This window comes from Gossypium raimondii, chromosome 7 (assembly GCF_025698545.1).
Source record: "Gossypium raimondii isolate GPD5lz chromosome 7, ASM2569854v1, whole genome shotgun sequence".
NCBI lineage: Eukaryota > Viridiplantae > Streptophyta > Magnoliopsida > Malvales > Malvaceae > Gossypium > Gossypium raimondii.
The window spans coordinates 22735553-22758196 of NC_068571.1; the positions used below are offsets into that span (position 1 = coordinate 22735553).

A 22644-nucleotide genomic window follows, 5' to 3' on the forward strand; every position below is an offset into this window, starting at 1 on the left:
TTTCACTGCTATTGCAGTTGAAAAATATATTTTGGAAAAGTAGGATAGAAAAGTGTTGGGTAAAAGTGTGTTTGTTAGTTTTAGTGTTTTTATTGTTGTAAAAATTGCAATTGAAAATTAAAATATTTTTTAGGTATAATATTAAGAAGTAAAAAATTAGTTATATGATATTTAAATAATCTAATATAATGATAAATGAAATATAAAATTAAAATACCTTTTAAGTAATTAATATAAATTATTTGTAAAATTGATGATATATAAAATGTTTTTAAAATTTTAAATATAATAATAAATAAGATTTAAATAATTTAATATAATGATAAATGATATTAAAATAATTTAACATAACGATACATAAAATATTTAAATAATTTAATATAATGATAAATAAAATATAAATTAATCTATTTTTTATACACCTTTTAAATAGTTAAATAAATAAGGATATTTTAATTATTTTCACTTCCAAACAAAAGAGGTCTAAGCACTTAAATCCCAATTTTTAGGTTTGAGTGGAAATGTACTTTTCGACCGCACTTTTAACTACAAAAGCAAAGTGTTCTTCATTGTTTTTATTGTAAAAAAACACTTTTAACCATCGCAATGAAAAACGAACTCTTAATAACATTGTCAAGAAAACAATCCAAGAAAGTAGTTAGCATTGTTGCAGCTTTGATTTTTAGTATCATTTGGTTAGGGTATTATTTTTCTATATATTTTAGTTATTGATTAGCTATAAATTAATTAGAATTAATAATTTTAACTACTCATATAACTTGTTTGTAGTAAAGCGAGAAAATTTTTATAACTAACTATTTTAGAATATATATATATATATATGTACGTATTGGAAGAAAGAACACATATATGAAAGGATGAATGCAGTGAGGTTGGAATAATTTTTAAATTTTATCGTTTATTTATAATGTAGTTCTCAAATTTTTTTTCATAAGCTCAGAATTTAAATCAATTTTTAGTTTCATGGATATTTTCAACCTAATAATAAAGGGCTCATTTTAAAGTGTAGGGGCTTGATTTTAATCAATGCGGAGCCACTTCTCAATCACTTCAATCATTATCGTTTAGGGTTTACTTTGGGCTAATATATATTCCCTTGAATTTATCTATTTCTATCTAGTTGACATTTATTTTTTATTTAATTAGTATTTAGATTTGTATTTTATCACTCACTTTACTACTTATGCACTAAGGGCACGTTTGGTTCGCTGTAATGGAATAGAGGTGTAATAGAATAGAGTTATAATGGAATAGAGGCGTAATAGTAATTCAATTGTTTGGTTGAATGTAATGGAATAGAGGCGTAATAGTATTCTTGTGTTTGGTTGAATGGAATGGTGTTGTAATATCATAAGGAAAAAAATTAAAATGACTAGAATACCCCTTAGTAGAATTTTTTTTTAGGTAGATGATTATTGTTATTGTTTTTAAATTTTAATAAGATTATTAATATAAATAATAAATAATTTAAAATATATTTTAACATAATTATTATTAAATATAATTTAATAAAAATATATAATTTAATAAAATTCTTAATATTAAATATTCTTATATGAATTTTTAAAATCATAATATATAATACTATAAAATATAATTTAACATAATTATTATTAAATATAATTTAATAAAAATATATAATTTAATAAATTTCTTAATATTAAATATTCTTATATGAATTTAATAAAATCATAATATATAATACTATATAATATAATTTAAAATAATTATTATTAAATATAATTTAATAAAAATATATAATTTAATAAAATTCTTAATATTAAATATTCTTAAATGAATTTACTAAAATCATAATATATAATACTATAAAATATAATTTAAAATAATTATTATTAAAAATATAATTTAGTAAAAATATGTAATTTAATAAAATTCTTAATGTTAAATATTCTTAGAATTTACTAAAATCATAATATATAATACTATAAAATATAATTTAAATTAATTATTTTTAAATATAATTTAATAAAAATATAATTTAATAAAATTCTTAATATTAAATATTCTTATATGAATTTACTAAAATCATAATATTTAATACTATAAAATATATAATACTATAATATATAATACTAGAAAGATCAATGATGAATGTTCAAGTTTCGATTAATCAATCAATTCATGATTGTTTTGGTTTCGAGAACTTCCTTGCCCTGGTTCTTTATTTTCGTTCTTTGTTTCACTTGATCTTGACATTAGCATTCTACTTTTTGGTTTTGGGGTCAACCATTTTCAATCTCCACCTTAAAATAATCTGACAAATTCCAAGGAAGAAAAGTCTAAACAATAAAATCGACATCTGAAATTATATATTTTATCCCAGTTATTATGGCTCATCCTTTTGTTGTATACTTCACAATCAACAGACACTTACAAAGTTCCACTGCTGCAGGATTATCTTGGAAAGGTGATAATAGTTGGCTATAAAATTGCGATGGCAGAAGCAAATGTCTCAATATCAGGGGAAAATAAAGGGTAAATAGCTCCAAATCTTTGTTGTTTCAAAACCTATCTAGATATAAAATACAACAACTCAGTTCAAACCATGAAAAATAAGACAAATTCAAAAAAGGGGTAAAACATGTCTGGGGCAATGAAAATAGCAGAGCTCATACAACCTGAAAGGTCTAGCTCACTTCATGCCACGAACCTTCAATGCTTGCCTGTTCCTCTTCTTGACACTAGACTTGGCTACCTTTAGACTCACATGCAAGACTCAACCTTGCAAGGGCTATTTTGTTAAATCGGCTGTAGTAGTTGTCATCACCAAATGTTGGAGAAGAAACTTAATTATAAAAGCAGACTAGAAAAGTACCTAAAACTAGATTATCTGAATATCTATATATCATAGAAAGATACATTAACAAAATCTCAAAATATCATTGAAAATCTATAGTAATAACAGCACAAAAATAGTGCACACTTGACAAGTTCACACACTAAAATTCAGCATAAATATACACATTATTGCCCAAAGCTAGCAACATAAGCATTGAAATGACATTTTATAACATTCAAAGCTCAGAAGCCAAGCGTAACAAGTAAATTTCATAGAAGAACCCAACAAATAGATCCTTTTTACATGTTATTGCTTCATCACTGCAAGATCTTCCAGGAAAATTTATGCTTGAATGGCAAGTAACTACACCTTTAGACAGACAAATCATTATTTAACCAAGAAATCCAACAATTTTTACTAGTTCATAGACTACACATTAAATATAAAAAGCCAACATAAAAAAGGCTTCCAACATGATCTTAGACAAACAATTTTTTTCCACACACAAGACAACCTAATCATTAGCAAATTACCAATAGCAAACCCAATAAAAGAGTAGAGAAATGAGTTTCAAAAAACACTAACTATTTACCTGGTTTTTGACCGCCTTGGCCATCCTGGCGAACTCCTTTTTCATGAGTGACTTGTGAAGCAAGGCCGAAGGCTTGTTCTGCTTCTTAGGCTTGGTGGTTGCTAGCAGCACAGACTGGTCTTTGCCCCCACTTTGAATGGTGACTGTTTTCTTGTTTGCCAACCCTAAAATTACAGAGTAACTCAATTAAAAAACAAAACGTACAAAAATGTGCAGAACATGAGAAAGGGAAGGGATTAAATACAATATATTAGACAAACATCATAGCTTGTTAGTCATAAATTATATCTTCTCCGATTCTGACCATTCAGAAGATAAAAATAATAATTTTATTCTACATTTTATTAGAGTTCTAAATCAATTAGGATTCCCCAGAAAATCCTAGAATTTACTCAGATTAAGGTAAAATCCATTCAATTTTTCAAGAAACCGATCCAATTCTAAGAAATACCCAATATTTCCTTCGCGTTTCCTCGATAACTACAATTCATATATAAAAAAGCACTCTGCAAATGCAGAAAATACCATTTCGCCTCACTTCTAAAGCGAAAAAAATGAAACAGAAAATAAAACTTCAGATCAAATATTCTCAAATGAAAAATAATAGTAAAAAAAAATGAAACTTTTGGATCAAAAGAATACCAGAGTGTTTGTAGGAGTGGAGGTTGTAGAGATTGTTGGGCTCTTTGCTGAACTGAAGGCTAGTAGTTCCTCTTCCAAACTGCCTCACCAAAAAGCAATTGTTCTTCTTCACTACCTCCCAAATCAACTGTCCGGGTGCCGATACAAAAAAATCAAAGATGAAGAGAAAAATCAAAGAAAATACAAAAAAAAAAGATAGAGCATATAACTTGGAGGTGGCTTTTCGGGTTGGGAGGGTAAAACAGGGCTTAGAAATCAGGAGGGTTAAACGGAAAGCTAAACTGAGCTTTTGGAAGAGAATAGAAATCATAGAATTTTGGGAATAGAAGCGTAATGTAATAAGCCCGTAATAGGGCATTACACCCAACCAAACCACAGAATAGGTGGGGCCCACGAAATAAGGCTGTAATGGCATAGCCATTACACCCAACGAAACGTTACCTTAGTTTATGATGACAAGATATTAATAACTAATTAGACAATAATACGTGACAACCTATTAATATGACACATGACAATAACAAATAAGAAATAAGAAATCTAAACAATATTTTAAAAAGTATATAAATTCTAAAAGTTATATAAAATTTTTCTCACACCCTTTTTTATAACCATTAATCCAAATTCATTTTTTAATAATTTTATATATTTTTAATTTTTATAACATTTCATGTTTTATATTATTATTTTGAAATTAAAATATATAAAATTTAAAATAGTTAATATATAAATTTATAAATATATATATATACTAGCTCATATTAGATTTGACAAGAACAAATCGTTTTAAAGGCATCTAAACAACTATTTGCTTAGATACATTCCAATTTTCTGGTAGTTTTAGATTTTTTTAGATTTTATTAAATTTTAATTTTAAAAATAATAAATATAATATGTTATGACTAATATTATATAAAACTACTAAAATATATGTTTGGAATGAATCTAGATAAATTGTTGTTTAGGTTTATTTGAATCTAGACAAAAATTGTCTAAGTTCATTCCAATGTGAAATAATATTTATAATATTTTATAAATTTATGTATTTTAAAATTTTTAGCTTTTATATATTTTTAACTTCAAAATAATAATAATAACAACAACAATAATAATATAAAACCCAATATGTTATAAAAATTTGAAATATATAAAATTATTACAAAAGCATGTCTAAAATGAACTTGAAAAGAATTTATATTTTTAAAATTTTCATATAATTTTAAATATTTTTAATATTTTTACCACGTCTTATTGAGAACTTGTTACTTGTCATTGTTTGATAACAAACTAACGATCCTAACGTAAAGAAACTAAAATATGTGATGAAATATAAGTTCAAAACCGACTTAATGAAAATGGATAAGTTGAAGGGATACAAATTCAACCTTTTAAAATTAGTGTTTAACCCATTTCACATGAAAAGATAAAAGCTTATTAATAATTTTAAAATAATTTGAGTATTCTTATTACTGATTTTACTTTGGGGGTTTAGTGCTAACGGTTTTGTGAATATTTGGTTCGTCGAATATTAAATTATATTCCATAATAGTATTATAAAATGTAAAATTACAGGTAAAATGTGAGATTATTTTATTTGGTTCATTTGGTTAAAATATAATATTTAAGTGTTTAGTTGATAGAATGTAAGATTACTGAAAAGTACATTTTACTCAATTGTCCTTATTAGAGAATTTGTTTTTTTAACAAGTTTAGTTCATTTAATATTTTTTAGTTTCAATTTTCATAAAATTATGACCAATAATTAGAATTCTTACGTTTCATTACAATTTATATTTTAATAAGTAAATATATTATGTTAAAATAAATTTATAAATTATAATTATAATAATTCATGAAAAATTATTGGAACACAACCATAATTATAGTTATAGCCATAATTAATATATTAATAAATAAGTTGTTAAATAAATATAATGATTATAATTGTAATGTATAATATCTACTAGTTCACTATTAAAATAAATATTTTTATTAGTCTTAAGAAAAAAAGTCTAAATTGATTAGAATAATAAAAACAAAGGGTAAATTGATTCAAAATTTGAGATTATGCCCATAATATAAGATTACCAAAGGAATAAGTCGTAATAAGATTACACTCTATATTACGAGATGGTTAAAATGTTAAAATTCAAACACCGTAATCTTATTCCAAAATATAACATTGCCCAACTTTCATAAGTTTTCATTTTAGGCACCACAAATAAAAGATTTGTAAATTGGGCACTATTGTTAACAACCATTTCCATTTTAGTCACCTAACTTTAATAAATTTTCATTCTGGTCACCCCTGGTAATTTAATGTCATTATACATTCATTTTAGTCACTCAACTTTAATAAATTTTCATTTTAATCACTCATTTTATCTTTTAAAAACTAATTTTATTTTTTTCCAAAAAAATTGAGTTTTATAAGAAATTGAGCTATTCAACTGCGGAGATGAAATTCAAGATTTTCCTACAATTCAATTCTCTATTAAACCCAAGTTCTTCAAAAAACTTTTTTTCTTTTTACTGAAAAACTAAAATTAATTCTAGAAAAAACAATAAAATAAATTAAAAGATAAAAAATTTCTTATTTTTCCCGAATAATTTTCTATAAAATACCAGGGTTTTCTCTTTTATTGGGGAAAAATAAAATTAATTCTAAAAGGGTAAAATAAAGAAAATTAAAAAATTAGTTTTCCCATAAAAAAGCCAAATAGTTCTCTATAAAATCCTATGTTTTTCCTTTTACTAGAAAAACTAAAACTAATTCTAAAAAGAAAAATAATAATAAAGGAAATTAAAAGATAAATTTGCTTTTACCTATAAACACCCAAGTTTTTCTTATAAAAACACAGGAAATTCCTATAAAACTTTAGGTTTTCCTTTTTTAGGAAAAACTAAAATTATGATTTTTTAAAATCATTTTAAAAAGATAAAATAAGTAATCAAAAGAAAGACTTAATAAGGTTGAGTGGCTAAAATGAGTGTACAACGACCCTGAATTATGTCAGGTGACCAAAATGAAAACTTATTGAAGTTGAGTGATTAAAAAGAAAATAGTTGTTAATGGTAATGTCCAATTTATAAATTGTTTTTATTTTCGTTGCTTAAAATAAAACCTATGAAAGTTTAGTGACCAACTATGTTGTTTACCCTACTTATAATACATATAATAAAATGTACAAGCCCAATAATGCCCGGGCCCAAGCAAATAAATAAGCCCAAATACTAATTTATAAATTGTTTTTATTTTCGTTGCTTAAAATAAAACCTATGAAAGTTTAGTGACCAACTATGTTGTTTACCCTACTTATAATACATATAATAAAATGTACAAGCCCAATAATGCCCGGGCCCAAGCAAATAAATAAGCCCAAATACTAGACCCAACCTACTAAACCTAGCCCACACAAAAACAAAATAACAGAAACCCTAGGAGCCTATTTGCTTGACAAGACTGACTCACCCTCACCTTGACGCTGAATCTCGCTCCACGCGCGCCTCGCCTTGTACCTGCAGCAACACACACAAACAGAAGAGCAAAAATCGGGCTAATAAACAACAGAACAGATTTATTTAGATTTTTCTTTTTCTTTTTCTCTTTTCTATTTCGGCTATAAAAGGCTGATTTCAAGTACTGTAAAGGGGGGGTTTCAGTTTAGAGGATACGAAAAACAGAGAGAAAATAGAGATTTACTTATTGATTTCTGAATACAAAAGGTGGTTTTTTTTTTGGAGTTCTTGATTCCTAGTTTCGATTTTTTTAATTTTTATTCTATTTTCATTTTATTTGTTTTATTTTTCGCTTAATAAAAAGGAAAAAAGGAGAAAGAATTTTACCTGGTGCCGTCGCAGTGTCCCCCCTCCGTCACAATCGGAGGTTGGGGTGTCGTCGGAGGCCAAGGGGCGGCCTAGTGGCGGCGACGCACAAATGGGTTCAAAAACCCTAGCAGAGCATTTGCTCTCCTTTTTTTTTTGTTTTTTATGAGGGTTGTTTTTTTCTTTTTATTTTTTTAAGAGAATTTTCATTTAAATAACTGACGGAAACGACACCGTTTTGAAAGGGCCAGATCCGCGCGTCGACCCGACCCGGAGGGGAGGATCCGCGCGTTCTGGCCCGAATGGGGAATTTGCGCTATGGGTCCCTCCTACTTCAATTAAATTCATTTTTATCTCTTTTAATTTTAGCCTCACATTTTGTTTCTGTCTCAATTCAGTCCGTCACTGCGCAACATTTTATGGACGGGATTAATTTTGCTTTTAGTCCTCCATTGTTAGGCGCGTATTCAAATTAGTTTTTTTTAATTTTATTTCAAATTTGCCCCGCTTTTTTCTGTTTTAATTCAATTTAGTTCATTTATCAGTTATTTTATTATTATTTTTTATGCTATTATCATTGTACCATTATTTATTATTATCATATTATTTACTATCATTTTTTATAATTATTTCTAAACTTATATACGCATTTTTATATAGTATATATACATATTTCTTTGTATAAAATATATATGTTCATCAGCTTTAAAACATGCATGCATATTGTAATATCCAATTTTTGACCCAGCCCAATTAAGTTTAAAGCCCAAATCCTAGCCTAACCCTAAGCAGTGACTAACAGCAGTTTGGGTGCCGCACGTTGCCCCCACGTTCGGCAACCTCCACGTCGCTCACGTTCAGCCCTTCGCGCGCACCTGCAAATCACGAACAACAGCAAGCAAAAGGGGGAGGATAGCGATTTGTAAACGAATTTGGCTATAAAAAGCCATTCAAAATTTTGTAAAGGGGTTACAAAAATTAAGAGAAAAAAAAAAGAAATAGAGGATAGAAGGTTAGCAAATTTGTACTAAAACACTGAAAAAAGATATCAAAGAGAAAAAGAGAACGTTTTGAAGGTGATAGATTCGGATCTTTTCTTTTTCATTTTTTACTGTTTTTTTTAATTTCTGCTTCTCCTTTGTTTTTTTTTTCAAAGCACAAAGATAATAAAGAAAGGGAATAAAAGACATTACCGGTGCGGTGTTGTTGGAGGACTCCTTTGCTTCGACGCCATCGGAGTAGAGGAGTTGGAACAGCAGAGGGAGAGAAGAGTTGCGGCGCAATTTTGGGGAGTGGCTGAAAAGTGATTTTTTAGGGTTCTGAAATGGGGTTATATAGGGTTCAAAAAGGACAATTTGTGCAATTAGTCCTCATGTTTTTATGGAGTGCTTCAATTATTTTCTTTATCTTTCAGATTTTACCGCACATTTTATTCCTGTTTCAATCTAACCCGTGTTGTTTTGCAGCGTTTTGGGGAGTGGATTAATTTCCCTTTTGATCCCCTACTGTTAATTGCGTGTTCTAATTGGTCCATTCGCATTTTATTATTTTCAAACTTACCCCAAATCACTGTTTTAAGTTTTAAATTGGCCCTTTTGTCATTATTATATTATATTATTATTATTATATCTATATATATACGTATATGTATGTTAATATATATGTATTTATTTCAAATGTTTTTAGATACATATACATATTATATATTTTATTATTATTTGGCTTTCGTAGTTTTTGTTTTTACATATGCATATAATATACATTATATTTTATAGCATTTAAATGTTTTCGTATGTTACAATTTTTTATATGCTTATACATTATATATATATATATATTAAATGGATTTAAATGCGTATATATCTTTTATATTTTACTATTATTTTATTTTCATACATTTATATATGTTTTTTATAATATATACATGTTATTCAAAACTATTATAAATACATTTTTCACATTCGTTTTATATATGTGTACATGTACATGCTTTCAAAATTTATTAACATTTTTTTATATATACTTTTACTTTTATAAATACATGTACAAATTTTATATTTTATTTTCATAACTTTTGTATACACATAATTTAAATTAAAATATTTGTTTCATATTGCATTAACCTTTTAACATATTTTTAAAATACATTTTGATTTGTCAAATATTAAAATCGATTTTTTTTTATGATTCAAGGGTTTTCAAAATAAAAACGATATTCAAAGTTAGGGATTTTCGATGAAAATTGAGCCCTAACGTATTGGGTTCCGATTTTCTTTGTTAATTCCAAATAACCGAGAATATTCGTTATTTAAAATATATAAGTAAAAATCATTTTTGGGAACTTAATTTGTTATGTCCTAACGTATTGGGCATGACATAATTGCTTCCTCGAAATGAAGATTTACTTATAAAGCAAAAGTGATATTCAAAATTCGAGATTTTAAGAAATTGTACCCTAACGTATTGAGTCTCAATTTCTTCACATGACTTGAATAATTGATTATCCCTTTCAGATTTCAACATTTGATTAAAATTTTAAAAATCTTTTTAACCCTTGACATTAAGACATCCAATAATCAATTTGGTACCGATTTTTGGGCGTTACGAGGGTGCTAACCCTTTCTCGTGTGTAACTGACTCCCGAACCCATTTTTTCAAATTTCGTAGACCAGAATCATTTTTAAGGTGAGCCGATCACACCTCAATAAAGGATCGGTGGCGACTCCAGTTTTTGTTTTTTAAAGTTGACAACTTATTTTTGTTTTTCAAAAAAATGGTTTCGACAGCTTGGCGACTCCACTGGGGATCTATGATCGAGAGTCGAGCCATAAAATTGATTATTTGGTGTCTTTTTGTCGAAAATTAAAGATATTTTAAACCATGATTTCCTTTTTGCATTCATTGGTTTTCATTATATGTTTGCTTGATTAGTTTAAGGCTGTTAGCTTATTTGCATTTTGCATTTCATGGTCGATTTTACCCCTCTAAGTGGGAGTGAGAAGCTAGTCCTTCGTGAGGTTTTCACCTCCGTGCAGGGTAGTGGATCGCTTTCGGGATACATCTGTACCTATGTCTTCGTGAGATTTTCATCTCCGTGTAGCCATAGGGAAATGTGTCCCCCTGAACTGAACTCGGTCTATATGAGCCTATAATGGGTGAGGATCGAGGAATCTGCTGGTTCGGGTACCTTTGCTCTAGAAGTCAAACCTCATATAGTGACCCTTTAGGAACTCACCCTAGGTAGACTTACTCTTAACCTTAGTAGATACCTAATTAGGAGTTTTACTATTTCTTGGTTATATTGTATTTAATTGATGCTGACTTTTTTTGTGTTTTACTTTGATTGCATGACATTTCAATTACATGGCATCTCATTATAGAAAGGCGTTGGTTCGTATTCGATTGCTAGATAGAAGGCTTATCATAGAAAATAGGTTTCTTGATAGCGTGGAAGATAATGCGGCTGTTCGAACTTGGGCTGAAATCACACAGCGCGAGAAAGGTGATAGCTTGGCCGAGGGGTACATATCTGAATTGTGGGACTTCACCCGTGTCAGCGTAACCCAGAATAACTTGCAGGAGTTGAAAGAAATTTGGGAGCAGTGTAATGATGAGGTTAGACAATTATTTTATTCAAATTATGGGGATTTGCCTTATTTGCTTGATATGAAGGTGGATAAGCGTCTCTTTCGGGCTCTCGCACAATTTTGGAACCCCGCTTATAGTTGTTTCATGTTTGGGAGGGTTGATTTGGTGCCTACAATAGAAGAATACACAGCTTTACTTCGGTGTTCGAAGATTCAAGTGGATAAAGTTTATTCGAAGGCTGTAAATGCACCGACCTTTTTGAAGAGGTTGATGAATATAACAGGGATGAGTGAGCAGTGGGTCACAGCTCGGATCAGGCAAAAGGGAGATAGCAAGTGTATTCCCTGGAAAATTTTGAAGGATCTCATTGTAGCGCACCCAGATGCAAGGAAGAAGGTAGATGTCTTTGCCTTAAGTATATATGGTTTGGTTATGTTCCCTAAGATTTTGGGGCATGTTGACGAAACAGTTACTGACTTATTTGATCGGCTTGAAAAGAGAGTTACACCAGTCCCGACAATTTTGGCAGAAACCTTCAGGTCACTGAATGCATGCCGGAGAGCGGGAGAGGGTAGGTTCATTGGATGTGCGCAGCTTTTACTTGCATGGTTCCATAGTCATTTTTGGAAGATCGATAAGGTTTCATATCGGGTCTTCTCTGACAATTATTCACCATTGAAGAGATAGTGGCTACACCGAGGAGGGATGACATCTCGGAAGAGAAATGGATGGCTATTTTTCAAAATTTACAGGAGGGCGATATCGAGTGGAGAGCCCCATGGTTGCTTCCAGGTGAGATCCTATATCGATGTGGGGATTTTGACTGGGTTCCTTTGGTTGGGATTTGGGGAGCCGTTGGTTATGCACCATTGCTAGTACTTAGGCAATACAGGTCAAGACAGTTCGTGCCTGCAACTCAGGGATTGGCCGAGTGTGAGTTCTCGTATAGAGGCGATGGTTACAAGAGGAGAGTTCGTGAGATGGTCAGTGCATGGAATAAGACTCGTCGAATGAAGGGATTAGCTGCTGGTCCGATGAACTCTCGAGTACAACGAATGGTGGGTTAAGAGGATCAACGATAACATTCCTGGGCCAAGTCTGGAAAATAGTCAGTCGATAGAAGAGCATTTGCGTGTTGTCCCCACTGAACTGGAGATCATAAAACAGGACTTTGAAAGGAAGAATGCAGAATTAGAGAAGAAAATTGAGCAGATGGAGGAAGAAAAGGTGAATTTGAGACTGGATGTAGATGTTCAGAAACTCGAGGCTGATAAACTAAGAAAGGGGAAGAATAAGGCTGAGGAAGAGCTAGATAGCTTAAAGACCGACTATAAGAAGCTGCGTTTGTCGATGAGAACTGCAGGGCTCGGAAAAACTTCAGAGCAGTGGCGTGAAGAGATTCGAGAAGAAAAAAATAGGTCAGGCAGGTGGGAAAGAAAATTTCAAGAAATGCAAGCATGAAATGAAGCCTTAGAGAAGAGCTTGTTAGAGAGCCAAAAAGAAAAGGGAGAACTAAAGGACAGAGTAGTTGAGTTAGAAGGGTCTCTCCGTCAACATAGAAGTCGAAATTCTGTAATAGAGCTGAAAGCAAGCCTGAGTAAGATCGAAGAAATGAAGGGTAAAATAAAAGAGTTGGAAGCAGCATTACAAAGTTGTGAGGGTCGAATCAAGCATCTAGAGGCAAAGGAAGGTCGTCAGAATGAGCAACTTCATTATTTCCAAGATCAAGTTAGAAATAGGGATCGCGTTATGGGAGAGGCTGTGGTGCAGATTCGTGAAGTGGCAGATCATTTGCAAACTTTGGCAGTGCAAGCCGACACATTGAGCGTAAAGTACGAGTTAGAGTCAGATCGAGGACAAGAATTAGCATCGTTGCTTAAAAAGATCAAAGTCTTAAGTATTAGGGCAAAGCCATATTTGTAGCCCATTCTATGTAAAGAGATTTATTTTCTAATAAAGCTTTTCTGAAAGTAATTGAAATTAGAATTAACGCCTTCTCTGCATTCATTTTCATACATTGCATTACATGCATTAAATTATCAAAGGGTTCTGATTTATTAAAATCATGCCTCAGTTAACCTGGAAACCAACCAACCAACTCAGCACCGTTACGGTACAAGAGCAAAATTAAAGAATATGGACCAAAGGTTGGAAAAGCTCGAAGGGTTCTAAAAAGAAATGCAAGATCAGCTTCAGCAGCAAATGAAAGAACAGCTTGAAAAAATTCAGCAGAAGTTGATGGACAAAATGGAGGAATCCCAAGGAAGCATGATAACTCAATTAACTCAACTCTTAACTGGCGGAAAAGATAAGGGAAAAGGCCCTGTGACCAATATTGAGGAAGAAGGTGAGGATGGACTCCAGTATCTTCCAGGCTTCACTCCTCTACATGTGCAGCACCAAGCGGAAGTATACCCGCGTAAATCTTCTGTTACGATTAGGCCTCAGCAATTTCAAGCCGATGCTTCAAGGTCAATGAATTTTCAAGTCGGATCAGGCTCCAGTCCGGAGAATAATACTGCCAATCCTATTGTTCCTGATTTTGATGAAGCAGTTGAAAAGGAGAAAACAAAAGAGGAATTACCAAAGCAATTTGAAGAAAAATAGAGGTGGATTGAGGAGAAATTTAAAGCGATGGAGACTACTGAAGGATGTCATGGGATGGATGCTAAGGATTTAAGTTTGGTACCGGATTTAGTGCTTCCGTACAAGTTTAAAATGCCGGATTTCGAGAAGTATAATGGGACCACCTGCCCTGAAGCCCACATTACTATGTTTTGTAGGCGAATGACTGGGTATGTCAATAACGACCAGTTATTGATACACTGTTTTCAGGATAGCCTCACGGGGGTTGCGTCAAAATGGTATAATCAATTAAGCCGTGCTAAGATTAGCTCCTGGAGAGATTTAGCACAGGCTTTTATGAAGCAGTATGGTCATGTTGCAGAAATGATTCCTGATAGGATCACTTTACAGAACATGGAGAAAAAATCGAATGAAGGTTTTAGACAATATGCTCAGAGGTGGAGAGAGGTGACAGTGCAGGTCTAGCCACCGCTTCTTGAAAGAGAAATGATGATGCTTTTTGTAAACACGCTAAAGGCCCCTTTCATCACACACATGCTAGGCAGTGTCACGAAAAATTTTGCTGATATAGTCATGAGTGGTGAGATGATTGAAAGTGCTGTAAAGAGTGGGAAAATTGATGTTGGAGATAACAATAGAAGACAAAATTCAAAGAAAAAAGAAGGTGAGGTAAACAACGTGAATACACATAGCAAATCGATTACGGTGAATCAGCCCAGAAAGGTAGTGACAGGTCAACAGGGTTCATCAAAACAGGAATCTGGTACAAGGCCAAGTAATGAGAGGCCTCAGTTTACACCCATTCCTATGTCGTACAAAGAGTTGTATCAGAATTTATTTAACGCGCACGTTGTTGCCCCATTTTATTTGACCCCCTTACAGCCTCCATATCCTAAATGGTATGACGCAAATGCACAATGCGATTACCATGCAGGAGTTACGGGGCACTCCATAGAGCATTGTACTGCTTTTAAAAAGCTTGTTGAGAAGTTGGTTCAGATGGGCGTTGTCAAGATAGATGATTCATCAGGTACGGAAAATCCATTACCCAAACATAATGATGCAGGGGTAAACATGGTAGGTGAAGGTACAGGGAAGAAGGTCAAGGAGAATATTGCTGAGGTAAAGATCCCTTTGATGAGGGTTTGGAAGGAAATGATAAGAAGAAGATTGATTGTTTCAGATTTAGTGGAGGGTGGCAAGACCCAAAATTATTGTGAGTTCCATCAGGAGGTGGGACATGAAATTCAAAGATGTGAGAAGTTCAGAACTCTGGTCCAGAGCATGATGGATGTTGGAGAAATGGAGTTTTTTGAAGAGGGAGAAAGAAAAGAAAATATATGCGCATCGGAGTCAGAGACGAGGATTCCGAAGATAATCATCTCGTGCCCTAGGGTTACTGAAGTCAGGGCACAAATGACACCGAAGATTGTTATTCAAAAATCGGTGAAATTTTTGTATAAGGATAACAAGAAGGTCCCCTGGAATTATGAATGCGAGGTAACGGTTTCGGGGAAAGAAGCTTCAGTTAGGGTTGAGAAAGAAAACCAAAAGACAGGTTCTTATACGAATACGGAGGAGTACTGTGGTCGGATAAATGCTGAAATAGAATCGGTGGAGGGAAAAGTTATTGCAGCTGAGCAAAAGAATGAGGAGAAGGCTAAATTAAGGCCATTGATTAATGAGCCAATAAAGGAGGAAGAAGCCACTGAATTCTTGAAATTTCTGAAACACAGTGAGTATAGCGTGGTAGAGCAGCTGCATAAGTAGCCAACTCGTATATCTGTGTTGTCTTTGCTCATGAATTCAAAGTTACATCGAAATGCGCTGATGAAGGCTTTAAATGAAGCGTACGTGGCAAGTGATATTTCTGTCAACCAATTGGGTCGGTTGGTGAACAATATAAGCGCTGATAATTTTATCTTCTTCAACGATGACGAAATACCATTTGGAGGTATGGGGTCCACGAAAGCTCTGTACATTACTGCTCGGTGTAAAGGAAGCCTGGTGTCGGGAGTTTTAATTGATAATGGGTCTGCATTGAATGTACTGCCCTTATCTACTCTCAATAGGCTACCTGTGGATAGTTCACATATGAAAACATGTCAAAACGTGGTAAGAGCGTTCGATGGGACGGAAAGGAAAGTTTTGGGGAGGATTGAGATACCGTTGCTGATAGGCCAGAATACTTATGAAGTAGATTTCATTGTAATGGATATTAAGCCTTCATATAACTGTTTATTAGGCAGACCTTGGATACATTCGGTGGGGGCCGTGCCTTCAACGCTGCATCAAAAGTTAAAATTAGTGACAGAAGGACGGTTAGTGACAATAAATGCCGAGGAAAGTATTATTGCGTCAGTGACCAGCAATGCACCATATGTGGAGACGGACGAAGAGGCGGTGGAACGTTCTTTCCGGACTTTAGAGTTTATTAATACAACATTTATTGCTGAGGGGAATAGAATTCCAGTACTGAAGATATCCAAGACTACAAAAATGGGCCTTCAATTAATGGTGGGAAGAGGAGCTGTACCCGGAAAAGGTTTGGGAAGAGATTTGCAAGGAAGAGTTGAAGCACCAGTGATGAAAGAAAAGTTTGATCGCTTTGGTCTGGGTTATAGACCAAATGTAAAACAAAGAAGAAGGGAAATAGAGAGAAGACAGGAGAGAAGAAAGGCACGCCTGAGTGGAAATGAAGTTAGTTGGGAGCCTATGGTTTTTCCTCATATATCCAAGACCTTCGTGTCAGGAGGGTTTATTCATCTGGAACAAAGAGTGCTTGAGGTGGAAGGTGTTGAAGAAATATTGGGAGATGTTCACATCAATGCCCTAGACACAGCTGAAAGAGAGACTTGGCTAGAGATTCGCCCTTACGAGCCTGGAAGTGATCTGGACAATTGGACTGCGGAAGAGATTCCTGTAGTTTTTAGAGCTTGTTCAGAGTAAATATGCAGAACATCCTTGTCGATTTGACTTAAAATATAATTTATTTATGGATTAGGCACATCTTGGATATTATAATAAATATAATTTTTCGTATGCATTTTTGAGCCAGTATTCTTTTATTCTTTTTTCGAGTAATTATTCTTTTATTCTTTTTTGCTACATCATTCTTTATTCATTTCATAATCATATTTTGTTCATAAATTCATATATTCTTTGTATATTCTTTGGCACATATCACAGGTCCCCAGATATCAATGATATGAGTGACGCTGCTTCAGACTCAGAATCACCTTTCGAACGAGATAGATGTTTGGAAGGATCACAGAATTTTGAAGATGACGTAGACTGTGATGTATCTCCGGACTTATTGAGAATGGTAGAAGAGGAGGATAATCAAATCTCACCTCATAGAGAATCATTGGAGATTGTGAGTCTAGAGGAAGGAAAAGAAGTAAAGATCAGAACTGACATTTCTGCCAAGACAAGGCAAGACCTCATTGAGTTACTCCGTGAATTCAAAGATGTCTTTGCATGGTCATATCAAGATATGCCTGGGTTAAGCACTGATATTGTGGTGCACCGTCTTCCCATAAAAGAGGATTGCAAGCCAGTTCAGCAGAAGCTCAGAAGAATGAGGCCTGACATTGTGCTAAAGATAAAAGAAGAAGTCAAGAAGCAGTTTGATACCGGGTTCTTGCAAGAGGTTAAGTATTCAGAATGGGTAGCTAATGTTGTCCCTGTCCCTAAGAAAGACAGGAAGGTACGAATGTGTGTGGATTACAGAGACTTGAACAAGGCTAGTCCAAAAGATAATTTTCCGTTGCCTCACATTGATACTTTGGTAGATAATACTGTAGGCTATTCATTTTTTTCTTTCATGGACGGTTTTTCTGGATATAATCAAATAAAGATGCACCCAGAAGACATGAGAAAGACCACATTTATCACTTTATGGGGAACATTCTGTTATAAAGTGATGCCCTTTGGATTAAAGAATGCGGGGGCAACTTATCAAAGAGCTATGGTAACTTTATTTCATGACATGATGCACAAGGAGATTGAGGTTTATGTTGACGATATGATTGTGAAATCCAGAACGGAAGAGGAGCATGTTTAAGTTCTGCGAAAATTATTTTTGAGACTAAGAAATTTCCAGCTCAAGCTTAATCCAACAAAATGCACCTTTGGAGCTAGGTCGGGGAAGTTGTTAGGATTCATAGTCAGTGGGAAAGGAATTGAAGTTGATTCAGACAAAGTCAGGGCAATACAAGATTTGCCTCTACCACACACACAGAAGGAAGTACGGGGTTTTCTGGGAAGATTGAACTACATTTCTCGGTTTATCTCACAACTGACTGAGAAATGTGATCCCCTATTCTGTCTCCTAAAAAAACATAATCCAGGCGTATGGGATGAAGAATGCCAGAAGGCTTTTCACAAAATAAAACAATATTTGTCTAATCCTTCAGTGCTATCACCATCTAATCCGGATAGGCCATTAATACTGTATCTAACAGTATTTGACAATTCTATGGGATGCGTGTTAGGCCAACATGATGAGACAGGGAGAAAAGAAAGGGCAATATACTATCTCAGTAAGAAATTCACTGATTGTGAAGTGAGATATTCAGCTATTGAGAAGTTGTGTTGTGCTTTGGTTTGGACCACTCGAAGATTACGACAATATATGTTGTATCACACGACATTGCTAATTTCAAAGTTAGACCCCTTAAAGTATATGATGGAGTCGACTGCTTTGAATGGAAGGATGGCCAAATGGCAGATCTTGCTTTCTGAATTTGACATAGTGTATGTGAGTCAGAAGGCTGTGAAAGGGAGCGCAATAGCTGACTTCTTAGCTAGCAGAGCCTTGGTAGATTATGAGCCTTTGAACTTTGATTTCCCAAATAAGGATTTGATGTATGCGACAACCGTTGAAGAAAATCCCCAAATGGATCAGGTGTGGAAGTTAAATTTTGATGGAGCCTCAAATCTTGTGGGTAATGGAATTGGGCGATCCTAATATCTCAAGCGGAGATCATTATCCTTTGCTAGCAAGTGGATTTTGATTGTACAAATAATATGGCGAGTATGAAGCGTGCATTATGGGCATTCGTGCGACCATCGGCGAAAAATCAAAGTGTTAGAAGTGTATGGGGATCTTGCACTAGTGATATATCAACTCAAGGAGAATGGGAAACAAAGGGACTCTAAAGCGATCGATTATCGAAAGATGGTTCTCGAATTGATGGACGAGTTTGATGACATTACTTTTTGTTATCTTCCACGAGATGAGAATCAAATGGCTGATGCGTTGGCTACCTTAGCCTCCATGATCCGAGTGAATAGGTTAGAGGACATGAAGCCTATCCAGATGAGTATTTTTGGAATCCCGGCTCATTGCTATAATGTTGAGGAAGAGGGGAAGGATAATCATCCTTGGTATTTGAATATATTGCGACATGTAAAGAATCGTGAGCATCCAGATCAAGCAACGGAGAATGATAAAAGAGCACTGAGAAGATTGGCTATTGAGATGGAGAAATCCTGTACAAAAAAGGGAAGGATCAAGTATTGCTAAGATGTGTGGATGCAGTAGAAGCTAGAAAAATTCTAGAAGAAGTCCATGAAGGTATCTGTGGTACACATGCAAATGGTTTCACAATGGCCAGTCAGATCATGAGATTTGGGTATTATTGGTCTACTTTGGAAAGGGATTACATCAGCTATGCTAAGAAGTGCCATAAATGCCAAATTTATAGTGATAAAATGCATGCACCTCCTTCACCTCTTCATGTTATAACTTCTTCATGGCCTTTCTCTATGTGGGGTATGGACGTCATTGGGCCAATATCGCCCAAAGCTTCTAACGGGCATCGCTTCATCTTTGTGGTTATTGACTACTTTAACAAATGGGTGGAGGCTGCTTCATATGCAAACGTCACGAAGTCAGCAATTAGCAAATTCTTAAAAAAGGAAATCATATGTCGATATGGAATGCCTGAGAGGATCATATCTGATAATGCGCTAAATTTGAACAATAGTGCAATAGCGGAGGTCTGCAGTTAATTCGGGATCAGACATCATAACTCGTCGCCATACCGTCTAAAGATGAATGGTGCAGTAGAAGCAGCCAATAAGAACATCAAGAAAATTGTGGGAAAGATGATCGAGACTTACAGGGATTGGCATGAGAAATTACCATTTGCTCTCTTTGCTTATAGAACGTCTGTCAGGACGTCGACTGGGGCAACACCTTTCTCTTTGGTTTATGGCATGGAAGCAGTTTTACCTATTGAAATAGAAATTCCTTCTCTCCGAGTGTTATCTGAGTTGAAATTGGATGAGGCAGAATGGGTTCAATCTCGTTACGATCAATTGAACTTAATTGAAGGGAAAAGGCTAAAAGCTGTTCGGCATGGTCAGATGTATCAAAAGCGGATGATGCGGGCCTACAACAAAAAAATTCGTCCCAGAGAATTTAATGAGGGGGAGCTGGTGTTGAAAAAGATCCTTCCTATACAAAAGGATTTTAGAGGGAAATGGATGCCAAATTGGGAAGGTCCGTATGTTGTAAAAAAAAGCCTTCTCAGGGGGAGCTTTGATTTTGAGTGAGATGGATGGCAAGGACTTGCCAAATCCCGTAAACTCAGATTCAGTTAAAAAATACTTTTCTTAAAAAAAAAGAAGAAGAAAGAAAGAAGAAAAGAAGAAAAGAGAAAGGAGAGGCCAATGTGAAAACCCGTAAAGGGCACTTTGAGACCAAAGGGGATTTGAGTTGAAAACCCAGAAAAGGACGGCTCAAATGCTAATCAGGCGACACCTCCGGTAATCTTGCAATGATTGAATCAGTGGGAAAGAGGACACAACATCTTGGGGCATCGATAGAGTACTGTAGATCTTCTAAAGCACATGTCAGATTAAGAGTGGTCTTCAGGAAGTTTGTACAGAGAAGTTCAAACTGCGATATCTGGGGCACCTAGTCTTTATACTATTTATATTTGCTTATTCTTGGAATACCTTATTCTTTTTCAAGATACAAGTCAAATCATCTTTTATTTTTAATATTCTTGATAATTTATTCATGGCAAGCTATGCTCTCAAATCAATACTGTTTTATCCATTGTTATATTCTTTTCGCAAGCATGTTGCATTAGAATAATGATTAATAGACTAATAAAACTTTCACAATGGAGGTTTTGCATATTACTCTAGAAGTTTCTAAATAATACGGGAACCTGAAACAGGACTATTATTTAGAACACACCTAGTTTAAAGGTGGGAAATCTGAGAAGGAAGAGTCTAAATTAAGACTATCTCTTTGGATTTTATTGTCAAAAGCATTGATTAAACAAAATGACAAGATGTCGTGTTAGTGACAAAACGTCAATGAACAAACAAGCTATGATCACCTTGCAATAAGAAGAGGTTTCCTCGGAGAAAGAATATTCTTCATTTGTGCATGTGCATTTGGTATGACTCCCTAGGAATGGTGAAAGTGATAGAGGAGCTTTACATTCTGCGTCCTTGCATTGTGATAGTGGAGGATTGAGAAAAGGCCAGATTTTTCTATCCTTGGGTTACAATGGGAGAAAGATGGTACAAATTTGGCGTCCCAGTGGATTGAACTTGGAAGTTTACAGTGGGGGCAACTGGATTAAGCGCTTTTGAAGATACTAGCCAAGCAAGAAGGCGTTGTATAACGTCGGTGATAAAGCCTTAATAAATTTTTGAGTAATGACAATCTAGGTGATAAAAAGGATCATTCTTAATAAAATGACATTTTACGTCCATTCAAATGTCATTCATACATGTCTAGTTAGGAGCATGTGATTCATTCTGATCATGATATCCTAATCATTAGGCATAATTAGGTTCATAAATATGAATTATACAGGTCATGTTCCCCAGAGAACAGACTGAAGATTTAATCCTATCTCCCTGAGGTTGCAGTGGAGCTGATTGACATGCGGATCTTATCTCTCTGAGGTTGCAGAGAGTAGATCACCTCAAGTCTTATCTCCTTGAAGTTGCAGTGGAGCAGACTGAAGATTTAATACTATCTCCCTGAGGTTGCAGTGGAGCGGATTGACATACGGATCTTATCTCTCTGAGGTTGCAGAGAGCAGATCACCTCAAGTCTTATCTCCCTGAAGTTGCAGTGGAGCAGACTGAAGATTTAATCCTATCTCCCTGAGGTTGCAGTGGAGCGGATTGACATACGGATCTTATCTCTCTGAGGTTGCAGAGAGCAGATCACCTCAAGTCTTATCTCCCTGAAGTTGCAGTGGAGCAGACTGAAGAATCAATTCTATCTCCCTGAAGTTGCAATGGAGTGGATTAAAATCACAGATTTTATCTTTCTGAGGTTACAGAGAGCAGATCACATCAAGTCTTATTTCCTTGAGGTTACAATGGAGTGGATTAAAACATTAATTCATATACTTCTGAAGATGCAGTAAGAAGGAATGTGGCTATTTAAAGAAGGGGCACCAAGGTCTAGCATGGCCGGGCAAAAATTGGTTATTTTGGAGTCTTTGCTATGTTCTTGTTATATGACAACGAGCAAAGAGGGGCAGCTGTAATATCCAATTTTTGACCCAACCCAATTAAGTTTAAAGCCCAAATCCCAGCCTAACCC

At 34.0% G+C, this 22644-nt stretch overlaps 2 protein-coding genes, 1 long non-coding RNA gene and 1 other non-coding gene across 5 annotated transcripts; 1 reads left to right on the forward strand and 3 right to left on the reverse strand.

Moving 5' to 3' along the window:
* Positions 1 to 3058: 3058 nt before the first annotated feature.
* Positions 3059 to 3148, reverse strand: LOC128042742 (small nucleolar RNA R24). Its single transcript, XR_008198254.1, has one exon. It is a non-coding gene; the product is annotated as a small nucleolar RNA R24 (small nucleolar RNA).
* A 21-nt stretch (positions 3149 to 3169) lies between these two features.
* Positions 3170 to 4383, reverse strand: LOC105784696 (60S ribosomal protein L28-1). The gene is made up of 3 exons (XM_052633941.1): positions 4056 to 4383; positions 3414 to 3577; positions 3170 to 3190 (listed from the first exon to the last, which is right to left on the reverse strand). Exons 1-3 carry the CDS (start codon positions 4363 to 4365, stop codon positions 3185 to 3187), a joined length of 480 nt encoding a protein of 159 aa, XP_052489901.1. The 5' UTR covers positions 4366 to 4383; the 3' UTR covers positions 3170 to 3184.
* A 3154-nt stretch (positions 4384 to 7537) lies between these two features.
* LOC105784709 (uncharacterized) lies at positions 7538 to 9353 on the reverse strand. Of its 2 annotated transcripts, XR_008197589.1 has the most exons (3): positions 9074 to 9214; positions 7902 to 8816; positions 7538 to 7574 (listed from the first exon to the last, which is right to left on the reverse strand). It is a non-coding gene; the product is annotated as an uncharacterized LOC105784709 (long non-coding RNA). The 2 variants fall into 2 exon arrangements; XR_001130648.2 differs by lacking the exon at positions 7538 to 7574 and having other exon boundaries at positions 8530 to 8816; positions 9074 to 9353.
* Positions 9354 to 14627: 5274 nt separating this feature from the next.
* On the forward strand, positions 14628 to 15824 carry LOC128042511 (uncharacterized). The gene has a single exon (XM_052633878.1). It carries the CDS (start codon positions 14628 to 14630, stop codon positions 15822 to 15824), a length of 1197 nt encoding a protein of 398 aa, XP_052489838.1.
* The last annotated feature ends 6820 nt before the right edge of the window (positions 15825 to 22644 follow it).